Source organism: Mustela nigripes, chromosome 15 (assembly GCF_022355385.1).
Source record: "Mustela nigripes isolate SB6536 chromosome 15, MUSNIG.SB6536, whole genome shotgun sequence".
Classification (NCBI taxonomy): Eukaryota; Metazoa; Chordata; class Mammalia; order Carnivora; family Mustelidae; genus Mustela; species Mustela nigripes.
Window position 1 is genome coordinate 75356216 of NC_081571.1, and position 18932 is coordinate 75375147.

The 18932-nt window shown below is 42.2% G+C and overlaps 1 protein-coding gene across 1 annotated transcript in view; it reads left to right on the plus strand.

Moving 5' to 3' along the window:
* ITGBL1 (integrin subunit beta like 1) overlaps positions 1–18932 on the plus strand; it is a 213247-nt gene that overhangs the window by 88131 nt on the left and 106184 nt on the right. The window contains exons 4-6 of the mRNA XM_059377440.1: positions 5824–5946; positions 9644–9784; positions 11950–12090. Coding sequence (XP_059233423.1) covers positions 5824–5946; positions 9644–9784; positions 11950–12090 — 405 coding nt within the window. The remainder of the gene's footprint in view (positions 1–5823; positions 5947–9643; positions 9785–11949; positions 12091–18932) is intronic.

The following is an 18932-nucleotide window of genomic DNA, read 5'->3' on the forward strand; positions in this document are numbered from 1 at the left end:
CATGGGGGCTTAAGTGGGTAGGAGAAGAATAAATGAAACAAGATGGGATTGGGAGGGAGACAAACCATAAGTGACTCTTCATCTCACAAAACAAACTGAGGGTTGCTGGGGGGAGGGGGTTTGGGAGAAGGTGGTGGGATTATGGACATTGGGGAGGGTATGTGCTTTGGTGAGTGCTGTGAAGTGTGTAAACCTGGTGATTCATAGACCTGTACCTCTGGGGATAAAAATATATGTTTATAAAAAATAAAAAATTAATAAAAAAAAAATTACCCCCGATTTACCATCCACTGATGACTTCCACCTGACCCAGTACTCACACTACTGACTGAAAAATGATGATTTCCGAACTCCAGCATCTCTTCCCTATTTACTAGTTGGTACTCAACATTGTACCACAAGTAAGAGTCTTCTCTCATCTACCCGTTATTGGATATGTCATTTACTTAGTGATTTATTGTCAGTCTAGGATCACAGTTCCTGTTACTTCAATGGTTTATTCCTCATTACCACACTTAATTACTCTGGTGCTCAGCTTGTCCCAGATGAGGCAGTTGGAGCCCCTTCAAGCTAGCGTCTCAGTCCTTGTGACATGCCTTCACTGTTTTGTTTCATCTTGTTTCAGCAATTCTTTCTTTTCTGGCATAACAAAATATTCCAGAGCCATATTGTACCTGATTCACCACAGCTTTGGAATCAACCATGTCTCTAAAGAGTCTTGGTTCCTTTAGGTGAAGAATGGTATTAGAATAAAAAGTGTAAGTACTGGGGATGCTTATTTCTCCTGGGATGAATTTGCTTCTTGGCCCTTTCTACAGACAGGCTAGTAAACACGCACTTGAATGTGTCCATGCACATACGTACATACATACATAGATGTACACACAGATATATTTTAGAAATCGTGAGTTCATAGCAATACATATAACTGCAGTCCACCCCCACAACATTATCTCCTGTCTTTCCCCTACCATATTTGCAGGTCCCATTTTTCACACTGAGAACTCTGGCTCCCAGCACATGGATATATTCCCTTATTTGCTCAATCCTGGAGTACACCTAACATTGTTTTTAGGGGGCGCTTGGGTGGCTCAGTGGGGTAAAGCCTCTGCCTTCGGCTCAGGTCATGATCCCAGGGTCCTGGGATCAAGCCCCGCATGGGGCTCTCTGCTCTACAGGGAGCCTGCTAACTCCTCTCTCTCTGCCTGCCTCTCTGCCTACTTGTGATCTCTGTCTGTAAAATAAATAAATAAAAATCTTTAAAATTGTTTTTAGAATGGCTTCATGTGTACCACTATACGAAACAAGTCTACTTAACATGTTGGGATTTGTTTGCAATTGACCTCCTTCCCCACCCCCACCCCACCCCAGCCATGCTCAGGATTGGTGTGTTCCTAAGTTACTTGGGTTTTTTTCCTTTTGTTTCCCTTTAGTGTAGTTATTATACATGTTGGAAGTACAACTGAGCTTGTTTACTTCAGATTGCTTTCAGTTTTAGACTTTTTTCCCCCTTCTTTGCATCCTTATTGATTTTATTTTATTTTATTTTATTTTATTTTGCAATATGTAGAACATTAGCATGCTTCCAAAAGTCAAAACTACATAAAAAAGCATCGTTAGCAGATCATCATTCTCTCCTTAAACCTTCCCTCCTGCTTTCCTCATACCCAGTAGGTAACCAACTTTATGGTGTTCTGCTTTGTCTGTGTATATGTTTATTTTAAATAAAGGTTATGTGTTATCATTTTTTTTCATTTGTTCCCTACACAAAAGGTAGTGTGCTGTATGTGCTCTTTTGCACTCTGCCTTTGCCACTCAGAATCTCCTGGAATTCACTCCATATCAGTACACAGAAATCTTCCTCATTCTTTTTTCAGATGCATAGGACTCACCTCTATACAAGTGCCCTAATACTCAGTCTTCTATGGTTGGACACTTTCCAGTATTTTTGAAATTACAGATGTTAATGCAGAGAATGAACTGGTACAGATTCATATTTCGTGGGGGTGTATTTTCAGGATCAATTACTAGACATGAAATTGCTGCACCAAAAGGTAAATTCTTACACAGTGTTAACACTTAACCTTTCTCTCTTACTTTCTGCTCACGAAAGTCCTTCAAGTTGACTTGAGCAATCTCGTTCTCACATGGCTTCTTTTAATGTCTATTTCTACCAGCCTAGTTCCGGATGACCCCCTCCATCTAAACTGCATTAGGCTCTAAGTTCTCTCTACTAATTGTTCCCCCTTTATATCATGATGTGGTTTTCTGGAAGCAGCTTGGGGCAGAACAGGAAGAAGAGGAAGCTGGACTGGGGCATAAGACTGCAGCGCAGGATGAGATGGAGCTGGGGACTAAGGGAGTTCCAGAAGTTGACTCTAGAAGGGTGCAGTGCAGTGGGGCTCAGTGCCATTGCAAAGGAGTATGGGTGGTGTTCAAGACAGGGAAGTCTTCCTTAGAGAGATCACCTTATTAGTCACAATGAAAAGTCAGAGCGAAAATAATCTAGTATAAAGCAGAAGACCCGTCCTAGAGACCGAGCTCACCGGCAGCTAACAAGAAGAAGCAGTATGCCATAACATGAACACAGAGTCTGTCACTTTTGCCTGGGCTTCCATCTGCCTTATCTTGGAGCTTCAGTTGTGAATTCTACTTGTTGGGTGAGACAGGAAGTCTCGGAACTGTTATAAACGTCCCACATTAGCCAGAAATTGTTCAGATGTGTGGATGGGAGTGAGTCTGCCTGTCAGGGTGTCAGTGATGAGTTGTTGAATTCGAAGGTAGAGGCTGTTCTTTCCTGTCTTTTCTGAAATCAGCTCCGTATTCTGCCCTGCCGATGCTATACCTTGTTTCCAAACCATGAAACCGTGAGAGGCCCTGGTATTCCAGCAGAAAAATTCTGAAGTCCTTAGCCAGTATTCTTGATCCTTTCCTCTCTGCCTTCAACTGACCCTTTTCTCCAAACCCAAGCCAGACTCTGCACTGTTTTCATTCCACATCCTTACCCCTTAGCTGAGCCTCCTTGCTCAGCATCACAAGCCGTTTCTCCATCTCCACCTCTTGAGATTGTATCCGCTCATCAAGTGCCAACTGAAGAACTTGCTCCTTTACTGTGCCTTTCCTCCTTTGCAGAGCCAGACTAAGGTTTATACTTTTTATATAGCATTTGTCACAGATATATTGCAAGTGCTTTTATGTCATCAGGTCTCATAGGTACGTGTAAAAATTATTGATCTTCTGGGGTGCCTGGATGGCTCAGTGGGTTAAGCCTCTGTCTTCGGCTCAGGTCATGATCTCAGAGTCCTGGGATGGAGCCCCGCATCAGGCTTTTTGCTCCGCGGGGAGCCTGCTCCCCCCACCTCCACTTACCTCTCTGCCTACTTATGATCTCTGTCAAATAAATAAATAAAAATATTTTTTAAAAAATATTGATCATTTAAGCTCTTCCTCCCTAGTCTGTGATTTACTTAGTTTTAGTTTTATTCATCTTATCTCCTATAGCACCTGGTACTTTGCCAACAATATAATAGGCAGCAAGAAAATGTAGTGAATGGATATGTGGATGGTTGAAAGACAGCATGAATAAATGTGAAAATGGAAAAGAAGGGTAATAATTAGAGAAAAAAATGAGATGAGGCAGTACCATGAATTATAGCATTTGATTTGAAATAAGCTTTTATAAATTAAAATAGTTTTCAGGAAAAAACACACAAGAAAAGGAAATTTAATAAATGTAAAGTTCATATGAATTTTCTCAAGGTGGAAAAATAATTAGCTCGAATTCTGCAAAATCACCATTTCTATGTGACTGTGAGAGAAAAAACTCTTTATAGATAATAGCTAATTGGGAATGACCTGGGTAACAGAATCAGGCAGAGGGTTTGAAGACGGGACGTTGTGGGATCCATCAATATACAGAGTCTAGAGGAAATGTTTGGGAACGTGACTCGTATACTTAGTATCTTCATGGAAGAAGATGAAGAACCCAAAGTTTTCTGAAAACCTATGATGTTACTGAACAAAGAGTGTTTTCAGAAAGATGGTCGGGTGACATATTTACCACTGGACTCTCGTAGCAGCCCTGTGAGGTAGATACTATTTTCAGAGAAGCAATTTGAGAGTTAGAGATGAACGTAATGACCTCAAAAATGTACAGCTACTGGTAGTAAAACCTGGATTTGGCCACAAATCCATCACAGTCCCAAATCCACCCCCTTTCTAGCCCATCGCACACAGAATTGCCAATGTCCAGTAGCTTAGTTTCGACATCAGTATCATCTTCCGTTACTCCTAATCCTTCACCTCTCATACGCAGTCCCCAAGTCCTCTGTTCTTTCTCCTGTAAACACCCCTGAGTGTCTCCACTTCTTTCTAACTCACTGCCGTCACTCTGGTCAGCATCTATCTTCTTTCTTGCAGACAAATGGAATAAGCTATTCTCATATCCGCTGTGCATTTCACTTCATTCTGTAAATGACAACTAGCACAATCTAGTAAAAACTCATACATGATCACCTGACTCCCTGGCTGAAAATACTTCTATGGCCTTTTGTTATTCCTGGATTAAAGTTGGAAATCTTGACCGTGAGCTGTAGGACTTCAGTAAACTACACCTCTACATGCCTTTTGCAGTTCATGCCACTTTCCACATCATTTTCAATGTTCCAGCCATCTTGGGCTTTTTCTTCTTATTTCCTCTTTTACCAGAGAGCCTTTGCTGTTGTCTCTTGCGGGAAGTGGGCTTCTTTTGCCCGTTATTTTTACTTTCCTCTCAGTACCTCGTTTAGGAGCTATGTCCCCAGGGACTCTGTGTCTGCCTACCAGATCTCAGTTAAATCCCCTGCTAAGCTCTTCTGCAACACTTTGCACTTCTCCATTTATTTTATCACTTTGGGTTTCTCATATAAAACTCTGAGAGGAGGATTGTGGCTGACTTCCTCTTGATCTCCCATTGTGTTTCCAAAGTCTGGGATGGTATCTGGTGAGTGGTAAAGTCTCAGTTTTTATCTGTTGGTTGCTATGATGATCAATTAAAAATGGAAAAAGAAACATTAAAAAGGGAATTCCTGAAATGGACATTGTACTTTTCAATGTCATTTGAATGCTGTTTTAATGTCAATGAAATCATTCCGGGTTCTAGTCAAATCCTCAAAGTTGGCAGAGTCTGTGGAGTATGGTAGACCAGGCAAATCCAGTGCCTCTACATCACTATGAGCCACCCTGAGGTTTTGGGGAGGTCTCAGGACACTATACCTGAGAAAACCTGCTCTGGTCCCATTGTCAAAAGGACGCATGGATCAGTTTAACACTGTGGAGGTGAAATTATTAGGAGATTCTAAATTTTTCATTTATGCATTTGATAATGAATTCCACAAATATTTATTATATAAATAGTATGCTCAAATATTGTGCAAAGCATTGAATAAATACTGGTGAGGAAGATAAGCAAGACTACTTCCCTCACAAAGCTTAGAATTTTCTGCTTTAGTTCACTTCAGACCCAGGTGTAATCGCAAGATAGTCACTCATGAGTTGATTGGATGGCCATGTATAAAATAGCTCTGCACTTGGGGAGGTCAAATTTCCATTCATGAGACTATCAGAGGTCAATCATGATAGCTATGTGCCATAAAATTTAATGGCTGGACTATAATCATTAGGAAAGAAGGTTGTCATCTATTTGATCCTCCCCGCAGAATTACCTAATTGGAATACTAAATTGATTTGAATATTCTCTGTCTCTGAAAGAGATAGATTAAAAATCATCAATGATCGTTTATATGCATTTAACAAATACTTTTTTGCTTTGTTTTAATGGTTTAGGCACGTGTCACTGTGGCAGGTGTAAGTGTGATAATCCAGATGGAAATGGCCTCGTTTATGGTAAATTTTGTGAGTGTGATGATAGAGAATGCATAGATGATGAAACAGAAGAAATATGTGGAGGTAGGTATGCCAACTGTGTAGAGATTAATAAAAGTACTTGATTTTCACCTATTTTATTGTGCTTTTGTCACCCTATACATTTCTGCATTGTTTACTCATTTAATCTGAATTTATGTTTATCGGAAGACACCTCGTATAAGGCATTAAGGTAGACTAGTACTTTTTAAATGCAAAATCAGACTGTTCCAGGGGAAAGCCAGATCATTAGGGCAACCGACCAGCTGTGTGGGTCTAGAGTGATCCTACCCGTCGTTCATGTTCCCTGCTTCCTGAAGCCACTTTTGTTTTGTCTCTTTTCTCCCGGTCTCTCAATTGCATGTGTTCATTTCCTTCTATTTCCCTTTATAAATCATAAGCCTTTAAATGGTTTCATGTTCTACTGGAGACTTTGGAGGCCGAAAGGATTACTAGCCTAGAATCTGTCCCGCCCTACTCCATACTCCGATAACATTTTTCATGATCTTTTCTATGTTTCGAGGGTATTTCTAACACTATTACTCAGTCCAGTCTTCTGTTGAGGCAGTTACTGCATGTGCCACACTTCCTAGTCCCAAGCATGGCAACAGGTTCTTCACATGCCCTGGGAAATGCACCAGGGGTCATTCCAGCAATCGCAGTGGGATTTAGACACTTGTCTGTCGGACATCAAACACTGTGCCCTTGACCCGGCCCGTGGAGATTTGTATCCACGCCCTGGAGTCTGGAGCTCCATGCGGAGAGCCCCTCCTTGTCACCCAGAGTGTCCTTCTCTTCTGCTTGCCTCTCTGGGAGCCCGTCCCCAGAGTGTATGTGTACGCGCATGGCCAGCCCAGGAGAGGAGAGGAGAGAGCAGCGAGACTCCTGCAATTTCCTTAAATGTAAACATTTCCGCCCGGTACTGCTGCCTTCCTTTCTCCCTTAATAAGGAATTGCTTCTTCCATGTATCTCTGACAAGATTCCAGTGCATGGAATCCTACATAGTCTGCCTGCAGAATGGGTGATTTCAGAGGAGAATTTTCCTTGGAAGGATCAGGGACAAATGGGGCAGGAGGAACCAGAGAGCCAAAGAGAAAGTGTCCCTAACTTGGGACAAGCTGTCCTTCTGTTTACAGAAACAAATTATAGCTTCAATTCTTGCGGCCATCCAGGTTGACCTATTTTAGGTCTGCTTGGTTCCCTCTGCTTTCCTTGCTGTACGATCCACCGAGATAAAACAGACACAAACAGCTATGTTTTTCAAGGCAGTGACCTAAGCTAGATGCCACTCAGACAATTCTGTTAATGGACTCCATCCAAAATAATGGGAAGAGTTAGGTAAATCCTAACCTATAAATATTATGTATGTATCCTTCTGGTGTTTCATTTCCAGTTACGATGGGCCAGAGGAGAGGCAGGGAACACGCTTGGGACCACCGTGTCCTGAAGCACACCACCATGTGTAAATGTAAACATTTAACTTCAGCAACACAGTGAGCACAGTTGGGCTCCCAACCCTGCCACTAACCATTCCCATTTGTTTGAGGCTGAAGCAATTTCATGGTGCAAAGTCTCTGACCACAGACTCCGGCACTCCGGGAAGTACCCTCTGGGGGTGACTTTGGCTGGGATTGTAGATCTTTCTGCATGTCATTCCCATGAAACCGATCTGTTGAGCGGTGACTCTATGGCCCATCAGTGGAACAATTTAGAAGGAGATTTTCTCGCTTCATCAGCTCACACAAAGCAAAGAGTGATATTAATTGTGTGCCGTGTGTATTGTCCCAAGCTTGTATTTTATCTCAATTACCTACATGTGGCTTGTTAACAATATTTTCCTTTGGGTTGTGAGGATATCTGCTTAATTTTTCGTATTTACATATAAATGTAGTTTTACGTGATTCGTCTTTCCTTATTCACCTACATCTCAGTGATTTATTTTTACTAAAAGCCTAATTCAGTTCAATTTTATAAATATACAAAGAATTTGGGTGGGAAGAATACAGATTTGGGATTATTTGTTAATGTGGTAATGCTTACTTACATAGCACCTTGTTGCATCAATTTCCTAAAATTACAGAGGAAACAAACTGTAGTTTAAGAAGTTAATCAAGTCTTAAAAAACAAAACAAAACACCAAAAAACTGTCTTCTAGAAAAGCTTTTGGTACACAGTCATCTTGCTGTTTTCCAGTGTAAGTTCCTGAGGAGACAGCCCTGGGGTGTGATATTTTGTGTGGGTACAGGAGAGATGTTTTTGAGTTCATAAAGAAAATGTGTAGCTTTTATATTTTATTACTGGCGAAATCATCGGATAGCCCTTACATTTGCCTTCGTGAGCAAATTAAAATGAAAATTTGTTGTAGAAATGATCAGTGACTATTAGGTTAATAAGAGGTTTTCCATGGAAATCCAAACTAAAGCTCATTTAGAGAGAAAATGTGGCATCGTGTGCTTAGGTCCCTACCGCTTTCTTACATTTCACTCTACCTCTCTCTCTTTCTCTCTCCCCCTTTGTCTCTCTGATGTATGTCTGCTGTTCCTCATCTCATGGATGAGAATAGCGTAAGAGACCAGAATTTCTATTGCATTTTCCCCTTGTTGTGTTAGTTAAATGGCCCTACTGACACTCCTGCCACAAGGCAGAAATGCCATATTTTTCTTGAGAAAAAAAATAGCCTCCTCGTCAGTTTTCCCACGGGCCCTCTGAGATTATGGCTGCGGGGGGGGGGGGGGGGGCGAGAGGGAAGAACAAAGCCTTTAGGGGCAGACTCTGATAACACCCAAGTTTCGATGACACGGAAAGAAGAGACTCAGCAAAATCCAGCCTGACCCTCATGGTCACCACCTATACCAGGACAAACACACATTCATGGCTGGGTGGCTGGGTGGCATACGCCATGGAGTGACTTGAGGTACATAGAATTTTCACCTTCTGGGAGCCAGAAGGATTGCCCAGTAGGGGTGCAGGAAGTGAGGATGTGACAGCTCATTAGGTGTTGCTTGGAAGTCCGTACAAAAAGAGCAGGGTAAGGTTTCATAAGAGGCAGGTAGGTCCCAGAGGGGTGTGGTAGCTTCGGAACATAAAACGATGGGAAGTCCTTCCCTATCATTTTGCCTGCTTGATGAATAGGAGGGGGATGTGATTGGGACGCCAAGGGTCCATGATATTTTACTGGCCTAAAAGAAGACGAAACACTGATTTAATGGAAAACCTCTTTTCCTCATGGTGGAACACAGCAGCCTGGGGGACACATTTGAATGGAAAGATGAAAAGAAATGGTTCAGTCATTAACACTGTGCCTCTGAGCAAATATGTACCCATGGTCTCTCAGTGGTTGGTTTCAAATGAAATGCTTGGATGACCAATTCCAGAAATGCCCTCAGAACGAAGGCTTACATACCTTTGACTCTGAGGCTGTACCTTTGAGATGGGAAGGTAGTAGACAGGCTTTCATAGCCTTTCATGTCATTTCTTTAAATTTCTCTCATTTTTAATCAGCTACCTGGCTAGGACAAGTTAGAGGACCCTTTGGCTCGCTTTGTGGGTATAATTATGTAGGTCTATGCCCAAGAATGGTGTTTTGGGGCAAATATATAAGTTGATTATTTTAAGGGAGGGCAGTCCGGCAGGTAGATTTTATTTCAAAAGGTGAAACTGATCATGAAGAGGTAGGAAGTTAATCTTGCTTTTGAAAGTTGCTTTTTTCCCCTCACTCTCTGAAATTCATTTTGGGTAAAGGCCATGGAAAGTGTTACTGTGGAAACTGTTACTGCGGGGCTGGTTGGCATGGAGATAAATGTGAACTCCAGTGTGATATCAGCCCCTGGGAGAGCAAGCGAAGATGCACATCTCCAGATGGCAAGATCTGCAGCAACAGAGGTGTGTCATTCATTCATTCACGCTACTAACGACCGCAGGGGGCCGGGGGGGCGGGCAAAGCTCTAAATTGTTAATACTCCTCTTCTCTGGATTTCCTTTGGTATGGGGGGAGGTTGTCTTTTATGGTGTTTGACTTTGATATAAGTCCACATTTACTATACCGAAGAGCTCCTCTCTCTCCTTTTTTATGGAGTAAAAGAGCAGAAGGAAACTTGCTACAGTTCTTCAAGTTTCGCTGAACCAATAGTTAACGTAGGGACAGTAAGTTCTTTGGCGGCCACCCAGAAATAGCACAGGACAGCTAAAAGACAATTCTCGTAGACACTTCCGTTAAACATCTCTTGACTAACAGAACCGTCTACAGCACGAACATCTGATTATCTAGAGAGCATTCAAGAAACTCTCTTGTCTTAATAGTGAGTAAATCAAAGGCTTGGTTGTCATTCAGAATTGATTTGCAGTCGCTTCACTTTTATCTGCAGGAATAAAATGGTATTGAAGAGATATATAAAGTACGCATCAGGCGGCTATAGAAAATTGAGGCTGACCTCTGACATGAACTTTGAGAATATATTAGGATTGCTACAGTGTAATTTAACCTGTTGATATGATTGATAACTATTGATATCAAATCAAATCAGTTTTCAACACCTTTTAAACCCCTTGAAAATACTCTTCATTTTTTTTCCTTATTAGCTGTACTGGCCAGTAGAAGAGGGCTACGCAGGACTGCTCCTTGCCTACCCGATGGCATAAATAGGTGACCATTTTTCCGTCTAAAAAGCATAAAAATCTAGAAAGTTGGAAAACTCTGTTTTTTCATTTCTATAAATGAGTGGTGCTTCTTGATAGATCATGCTTCCATGGAAAACCAGTTCTATGTTTTGAAAACTTGGCATAAAACATTGACATGGAAGAGTGAAATGGGCCACATTCCTGTACGCGGGGATAGGAAAGCAAAAGGCCTGAACTTAGAACAAAAATCAGAAAGAAAAGTCCTCTTTTTGTTTTATGCAGAATCGGTCTGACTCTAGAGCATACGCATTCATGTTACGTTTTCCTTTACTCTATAAGGACGTGTTGCTGCCCGAGTCGTTTTTAGTAGAACAGTAGGGTCCGTGGTCCCCATCGTGACTTTAGCACCTGCAGCTTCTGCGGCGTTGCCGTGGGCAGCAAGCAGCTCGGTGTTGTAAGGAGCCAGGAGAAAAGTGGAAATGCTTGGGCGGGGCAGCAGGCGGGCTCTGAGGGAGAGGTCCTTCAGAGACACACACCACGCCCCCCCCTCTTCAGTCTCACCTCCTGCCTCCCCTTTCCCTGGAGCTGTCTGTCGGCTCTGGAGATCCACCAAGGACAGAAAGGAGAACAGCATGCCTGGGCGAGGCTGGTTCGCAGTGAGACTCGGGGCTTCCTGAGAGTGAGTCGGGGAATCCCTGCCATGCGACCTTTCTTTCTCCGGAAGGTACCAGCCGTGTCTCCCCTGGCACTCTTCGCCATCATTGCTTCCGAGGCAGGAAAGAGACACAGTCCTGTGTACAAACTTGCCTCACCTTCCCTGTTAGCTCATCTCCAATGCCAAAAAACCTCTGTGGCAGACGCAGCTCATCGGGGATAGAATGCAAGCCCTGCATTGCCCCAAGTGGCTTATTCCATTTCACGCTGGACCCACTTTGGCACTCACCTGTCCTCACCCCCGGCTCCCGCCTCTATTACGCTATTTGGAAAGCCACATGTATTCGCTTTTTAAAATAAAGACATGGATATTTTGAAATGCGTCTTAAACATTCAGATAGAACCAACTTTTACATTTTGGTGCATGACCCTACAGTCTCTTGTTAGCTTTCTTTTTGTCAAATAGATGGTAAGTTTCTTGAGGGCAAGGGCTCTAACTCATGTTCATTGTTCTGATTTTATTTTAGAGAGAAACCAGTACCGTCCTAATGACACATCCCACAACTCCACACAACTCCACTACTAATTTCTGCTTATTAAAGAATCTCTCCTGTCTGCTTTAGATAGTGTTTTTCCTTGGTAAAGCTTTATTTTTCCTCCAATATATGTATTTTCCAAATACGCAGTAAGCAAAAGATTTTAAAAAACAATTATGTCAGATGCTTTCTTTCATGATTTTTCTTCACTAAAATCATATACATTTTTCCCCCATCTAGGGACTTGTGTGTGTGGTGAGTGTTCTTGCCACGATGTTGACCCAACTGGAGACTGGGGAGATATTCACGGGGACACCTGTGAGTGTGACGAAAGGGACTGTAGGGCTGTCTATGACAGATACTCTGATGACTTCTGTTCAGGTATGTTGCTCTTCTCATTCCTGTTTTAAAGTTAAAATAGAAAAAGTATATATATCATACTCATTTTCCTGTTTCCAAGCTTCCTACTGATTCTCACAGAAACTGTAAAATATCTGTGTCTGTGGGGTCCCTGGTTGGCTCAGTAGGTTAGGCATCCTGAAACCTCTTGGTTTCAGCTCAGATTCTGGTCTTAGGGTCATGAGATTGAGCCCCACCTCGGGTTCTGAAACTGGGTATGGAGCCAGCTTGGGAATCTTTCTTCCTCTCCCTCTGCCCCTCCTCTCATGCTCATACACACTCTCTCTCAGAATGAAAGAATGAATGAATGAATGAATGAACTGAATCTGTGCATTGGAAAGAGTTTGATAGTCACAGTGCTCCTGTGAGTACCTTGGAAAACCTTTGGAGAATTTACACATCAGCAAAGACCAGAGATGAAAGGGCCTCACTTTCTTAAAACTAGTCTAACTCCTCACCAAGGAGAACCCCCTCCTCCAGATATCTGTTGCTCGGCTCTGAGCTCACAAAACCAGCAGACCGAGGACAGATGACAGTATCCGGGGTGGGGACCCTGAGAACAGCTGCGCTCGTGTATTACACAACTTGGTGTAACACAGTTCTCGTGGATATTTTCATGCCTTAATTCCTTGGCATAGTTTATATCCCAAGATTATTCTGTAGATGAGTGTAGGATTAAATACCAATAAGTGGATTCAAAAATTTTTTTCCATAAGCATTTATGAGCAGATACTGTTCACCAGGGTCTGGATGGCATGGGGGCTGTGGGTTCCAGCAGCGAAGGAGAGAAACAGGATGGATCTTCGGCTTGAGGGAACTTGCAGTTTTGTTTTGTTTTTAAAGACTTTGTTTATTTATTTGACAGAGATCACAAGTAGGTAGAGAAGCAGGCAGAGAGAGAGGAGGAAGCAGGCTCCCTGCTGAGCAGAGAGCCCCATTCGGGGCTCAATCTCAGGATTTGGGATCATGACCTGAGCCAAAGGTAGAGGCTTTAACCCACTGAGCCACCCAGGCACCCTGGGAATTTGCACTTGCAGTTTTAAGTGCTAAGGCAAAACACACCCTGCCAGGCCTTCTCAGGGCTCAGAGGGAAAAAGAAGGCAGTCAGATTTCTCTAAAAAAAGCATCGTTGAGCAAAAACTGGTTACGGCTTTTCAGCCCCATTATATTTGACCACCCAGGAGACGGAGAGCTACGCATATCCCTCTTTTTAAAGCTGGACTGCTTGATGGGTATGTAATAGATAGGAAACTCCACCGTCCCCTGAAGGTTAGCTGGCAAAGGGAGATGAAAGAGCTGCCCTATTTAATCAGGATTATGCAGCCGCAGGAGCTTCTCTGGTCCTGCGGAGGGGAGAGACTGCGGCTGAAGCTCCCACTGGAGAAGAACTTCCCTCTCCTGATTATCCCGCATGTGCAGGAGAACTTCCTGAACATTTTGTGAGAACCCTACTCTTGAGGGGATGCCCTTTCCAGATTTTTCTGTTGCTCATTATGTAGGAGGGGTCTTTATTATCACCACAATGGAAATGATACCACTGCCAACTCTTGGGTGACTCTCTGTGCCAGATACCGTCTAAGCACCTTCCAGATTGTGGCATTTGTTTTTTGGTCAAGGTCTATGAGGAAGGGAATCTATTTCTTCTCAGTCTACACATGGGATTAGTGAGGCTCAGCGAAGTTCCATAACCGGTGAGGACCTCACAGCCAAGAGACAGAATCACAATGTTCACAAGGTCTATGAATCCAAAGAAGTAGAAGGTTCTCTCTTTACTGAAAAAATGTTTGTTTCGACTTCACTTTACTGGGACAAACGTCAGGAGCCAACTATGCTGGAGGCACTATGTAAGATATCAGGGTCTAAAGATACAAGAATTCATGGGTTCTGCCCTCAAAAAACTTACTGGATAGCAAAAAGGACAAAACAAACAACAACAAAATAAACCCGCCAAAACCAAAACAAAACAACAATGACAAAACTGCCACATAAACATGAAATTTTAATATAGTGTGGAATGGGAGATTCGCCGAGTCATGGATTTGTTGCTTCCCGGGCCATTCATTGATCTGGGGACTGAACAGCGAACAGCACAGATCCCATCCCTGCTCTCACGGAGTTCACATCCCATCAGGACTGGAGAAGCAACGAACAAACATTATAAGTAAACAGTGTAGAAAATGTTGGGCGTGGGCTCCTTTGGCATTTTCCTCAGTGGGATGAGGCTCTTCACAGAGGTGGTGACTTAGGTTCCTGCACTGCTGATTTTTTTGGATCACCATTCACATGCCTGCCCCTACCCTGCCTGAAAGGTAGGCTCCCAGGTAAAAAGAGATGAGAGGCACGTCCTAGGATGTAAAAATGTGTGATCTGTGCACACACACAGAGTAGAAGTGTGTGATCTGTGCTGGGGCCTCGGAATCAGTTTAGTTATCACCAGAGTGCACCAGAGACAAAAGTTAAAGCGGGTGAGAAACAGAACTTGAGGTCTTTTTACCCTGCTGCAGAACCAGACTCGTGTTCCAGAGACAATGGGGAGCTAGTGATGGTTTTAGGCAGCAGCATGCTACACTCACAGGTTTCCAGTCTGGTTGTCTGGGGGCCATTTACTGAAACGGGGAAATTTATTTCTAGATATTGAGCCTAAAGGACCAAGAGCAATCCAAAGCTTTTTTTTTTTTTTCCCCCAGTCCATTGAATATGTGAGTCTGAAGAGTCAGGGCTAAACATGAAAAGATAGAGCCCAAGAGTGGGTCATTAAAAGTATATTAAGATTCAGCAAATGTCATTTTAAAATGTTATTTTAAGATTGTCAGTGAGATAAAACATGACTCCAAATAATTTTAAGTGGGGGAATGAAGGAGATAATCAAGCTATATAAAAAATTATGTTTTTGACTTTCTGATAAGATGTTACTGGTTTTGGGTTTTGTTATTGTTTTGTTTTTTGTTGTTTGTTTGTTTTGCATAGGGTGTGTTTTTCCCTGATAAGCCCATGATCTTGACTTGGGAGTGGGGTTGAAAAATTCAGAATAGCTACATAATAGTGACCATTCAGGGTCACACGCGCTGTTCTGTCTCATGGTGAAATAGAGAGGTCGTGGGGTGAAGACGGGCAGTGACACTTCAGTCCTTTTATTGGAAGCTCACAATTCCTACTGCGTGTCATCTGGGCTCAGAGTTACCACTCTAGGTTGGGGATGAGGCAAGAGGCTGTGGTTGGGACAAGACATCAGTCTGGAAGTGTGATCTTAGCATTTCTGTGTTGAGGTGAACTGAGCGCGGCCAGTGCTCCATAGCCTGCCCCCCACACTTAAAAGGAGGAATTTAGGGAAGAAGAAACTCACTTTAACAGAGACCCCACTCTTTTAGCCCATTTCACGGCCCTTGCCCCCCCCCCCATTTTTAAAAAGATCTTATTTATTTATTTGACAGAGATGACAAGTAGGCAGAGGGGCAGGCAGAGAGAGGGGGAAGCAGGCTCCCCTCTGAGCAGAGAGCCCAATATGGGGCTCGATCCCAGGACCCTCATGACCTGAGCCGAAGGCAGAGGCTTAACCCACTGAGCTACCCAGGTGCCCCCCCTTGTTCCCTTTTATGTTCACCCTCACTCAGAGCGGGAGACATTATTACCTGCATTTTAACAGGAGAGGAAACAAGTTCAAAAAATTAAGTAACTTGACAGGGTTCATGCAGCCATTAAGTGTCATCTAGAAACACATGCAGAACCCAAGGACTCATGTAATTGAATCTTCAAGTGATGCAAACAAACTTCTTCAATTTTATTTTATTTTGGTAAGGCAGAACTGTCCTCTGGACGTTCCCGATTCTTATAAAACAAAGCCTCTCTGAACATCGTTATGATCTGAAGCAGGCACCCATCTCTGGGATATCTTCATTCTCAGCAAATCTGTTGAATTCTAGACATTCTGTTCAGTGAACTATTAGTCTTCATAATTGTCCTCACTGGCCCTCGGAGCGGTACCCCGGGAAGCATGCCATGCAGCAGACTGTCGAGGCTGTTAGTGCCTCTGTGGTAGGAGACAGGAGTAACCCAGCGATGTCAATGTTCTCCAGTGACTTATGCAAGGCTGGGATGTAAGAAGGCTCAGGTGAAACACAGCTTTATTTTGCGCTCCCATTCTTGCCATCCTGAGGTGTTTGTCTTATTTGAGTCCCAGGGAAATCTCCCGGCGGGTTGGTTGACTTTGCACTTTTAATTGATGTTCTCTTCGTTTTCATTCATTCCCACCGAGGCCGTTCATCTAATCAATAACGCGCTAAAATGTAAATATTTTGTGCCTGTTACATCGTGGGTACACCAGACACAACTATTTTAAAACCTGCTCCCTGGTCCCAAATAAATCAGTTTTATTTATTTCTTCTTTCATTCCTATTTGTTGTTCATCATCCACATTGTGTGTGTGTGTGTGTGTGTGTGTGTGTGTTCATGGGCTTATCAGGGAAAAACACACCCTATGCAAAACAAACAAACAACAAAAAACAAAACAATAACAAAAACCACTTCATCTATACACAGATATAATTCAGGTGCACACCCAGATACACGTACATACACAACACCTCAGAGACATTACTATTAACAGAATTTGAGTGTAGCTACAATAACCAGGGCTTGACCAGCCATCCCGAAGTGTGCCAGCGGCTCTGTTTGTTACTGCTGTTCTGTGAGCTGCTCCACTGGGTTGACTTCCTGGTCCCAAAATAACTTTTATTCCCGATGGCTGTTGACACTCTGGTCTATTCCCCCAAATCCCGTAACTGCTAAAATATGATGCAGTGTGACCTTAAACTCAATTTTTCAACCTGGCCTGTCTATCACAATGATGAAAATAGGTTAGCCTTGGCTTAGCATTCCATTAATTTAGAAAATGGAATCATTTGATAGGACCACATTGTGTGGGTGAACTCATCATGGTGGATTACCAAAGCATCGTGGAAAGAAACTGAAGGACATGATTGAGTACATTCAGGTTGCATTGTCTTGAAAGAAAAATCAGCAAATAAACCAAACGGATTTGTTTTCTTAAATAACAAGTACTAGTTAGCTCTAATTTATTCCCCCAAACTTTTCCTATTAATGGTCATCATCTTACTTTGTAAGAAGCTGATCGTAGAAGTCAGATCCCAGTTCACAAGAAGTTTTGATCATTTTAAAAGAAAGAAATATCTTCTACAGCAGAAGAACATTTATCTGGAATGGATGCAACTACGTTGGTCCCGGATTGATATTTCTGAGATGACTTTGCTCCAAAGAGCACAATGATTACAGAGAAAAAATAGGTTTTGGTATCATCACCCTCTCCCATAATGGCCTGAGAGCCTTTAAAGCTCCTGCATGCCCAGCACGGCCACAGCCATGGTGCCAGCTGCCTGCCCAAGTGGTACTGATTGGGCTGTGATCCCATCACCTGGGCATCGTGTTGTTCTTCCGTGTGTGTGTGTGTGTGTGTGTATTTAATGCAGGTCATAGGTCTTCTGAAAGCTATTCTCTAATGTGCATTCTTTACATGTTTGCTATCAGGGATAACCACATTCTGTATTTGTTGACCCTCTGCCTACAGAGTTTAAAGGAATACTTGTTAGAAACAATGGAATTAACACCTGGAGGCCATATCTATCTATCTGTCTGTCTATCTGTTTATCTGTCTGTGTATCTACTTGGCAAACTAGTGTGGAAGTATGAAATATCAGTGTGGCAAAATTCACATTTTATAATTCTGTCATTTTAAAGATAAAATGAGATTAGGACCAGAAAGGTATACTAGTGATGTATTTAGACTGAAGATACAGAACTCCTAATTTCTGCTTTTGTGCATCTTCACCGTTTTGTTTGGAAAAGACTTACTGTAGTATATTATGGCAGTCAAAAGGATTTTCATGCTAAACAGATCTTATCATTTCTAAATTCTTTTTTTATATATCAACATCAAGCATTTTCATCTTCTTCATTTTATTCCTATAAAATGATCCTCTTTTTCCCTCTTTGGCATAACTTTTATACTAAAATTAAGAAATTAGTAATTCCAGGAGAGAAATTGCAATTTCATTTTATGATTTCCTGTTTTCTCTGAAAGCCTTAATACCAGCTTCAGAATCTGATATCAATACCATGCATTTTTAAGTGATTTCCTAACTCCACTGATGAATTATCATAAAGGATTTTATAGAAAAGGTAGTTTCATTTAAATTGAGATCCTAAAGTGTTCTAAAATATACTTGAACTGCACATGAATTAGAGTTATTGAAAGATGGAGGATATAATCTTCATTACCTAGAAAGTAAAAGTTATGTTTATGTTTTAAACTAATCTCTAATAAACATTTAGATCAGCAGTACTGCTGTCAACACTACTTTTTTTCTTCCTATTAGGCTAGAATTATTCAAACTTTCTTTATTACTTTCTTTTTTTTTCCAAGATTTTATTTATTTATTTGACAGAGAGAGAGCATAAGTAGGCGTAGAGGCAGGCAGAGAGAGGGGGAAGGAGGCTCCCTGCTGAGCAAAGAGGGCTCGATCCCAGGACCCTAAGATCATGACGTGAACTGAAGGCAGAGGCTTAACCCACTGAGCCACCCAGGTACCCTGAAACTTTCTTTATTACTTTGACATTTGCTTCTCTGTGATCCTCACTGAGATGTTTGATTTAGGTATTTCTACTTTCCCAAAACAATGAAACCCTTAAGAAACATTCTATATCCCTACTATCATTTAAAGTGGTTGCCATGCATTCGCTGACTCTCAGGAATTTCATTCATTATAGATGATTGACTTAGGCCATTCATAATTTAATAGCCCTTCTTTCTT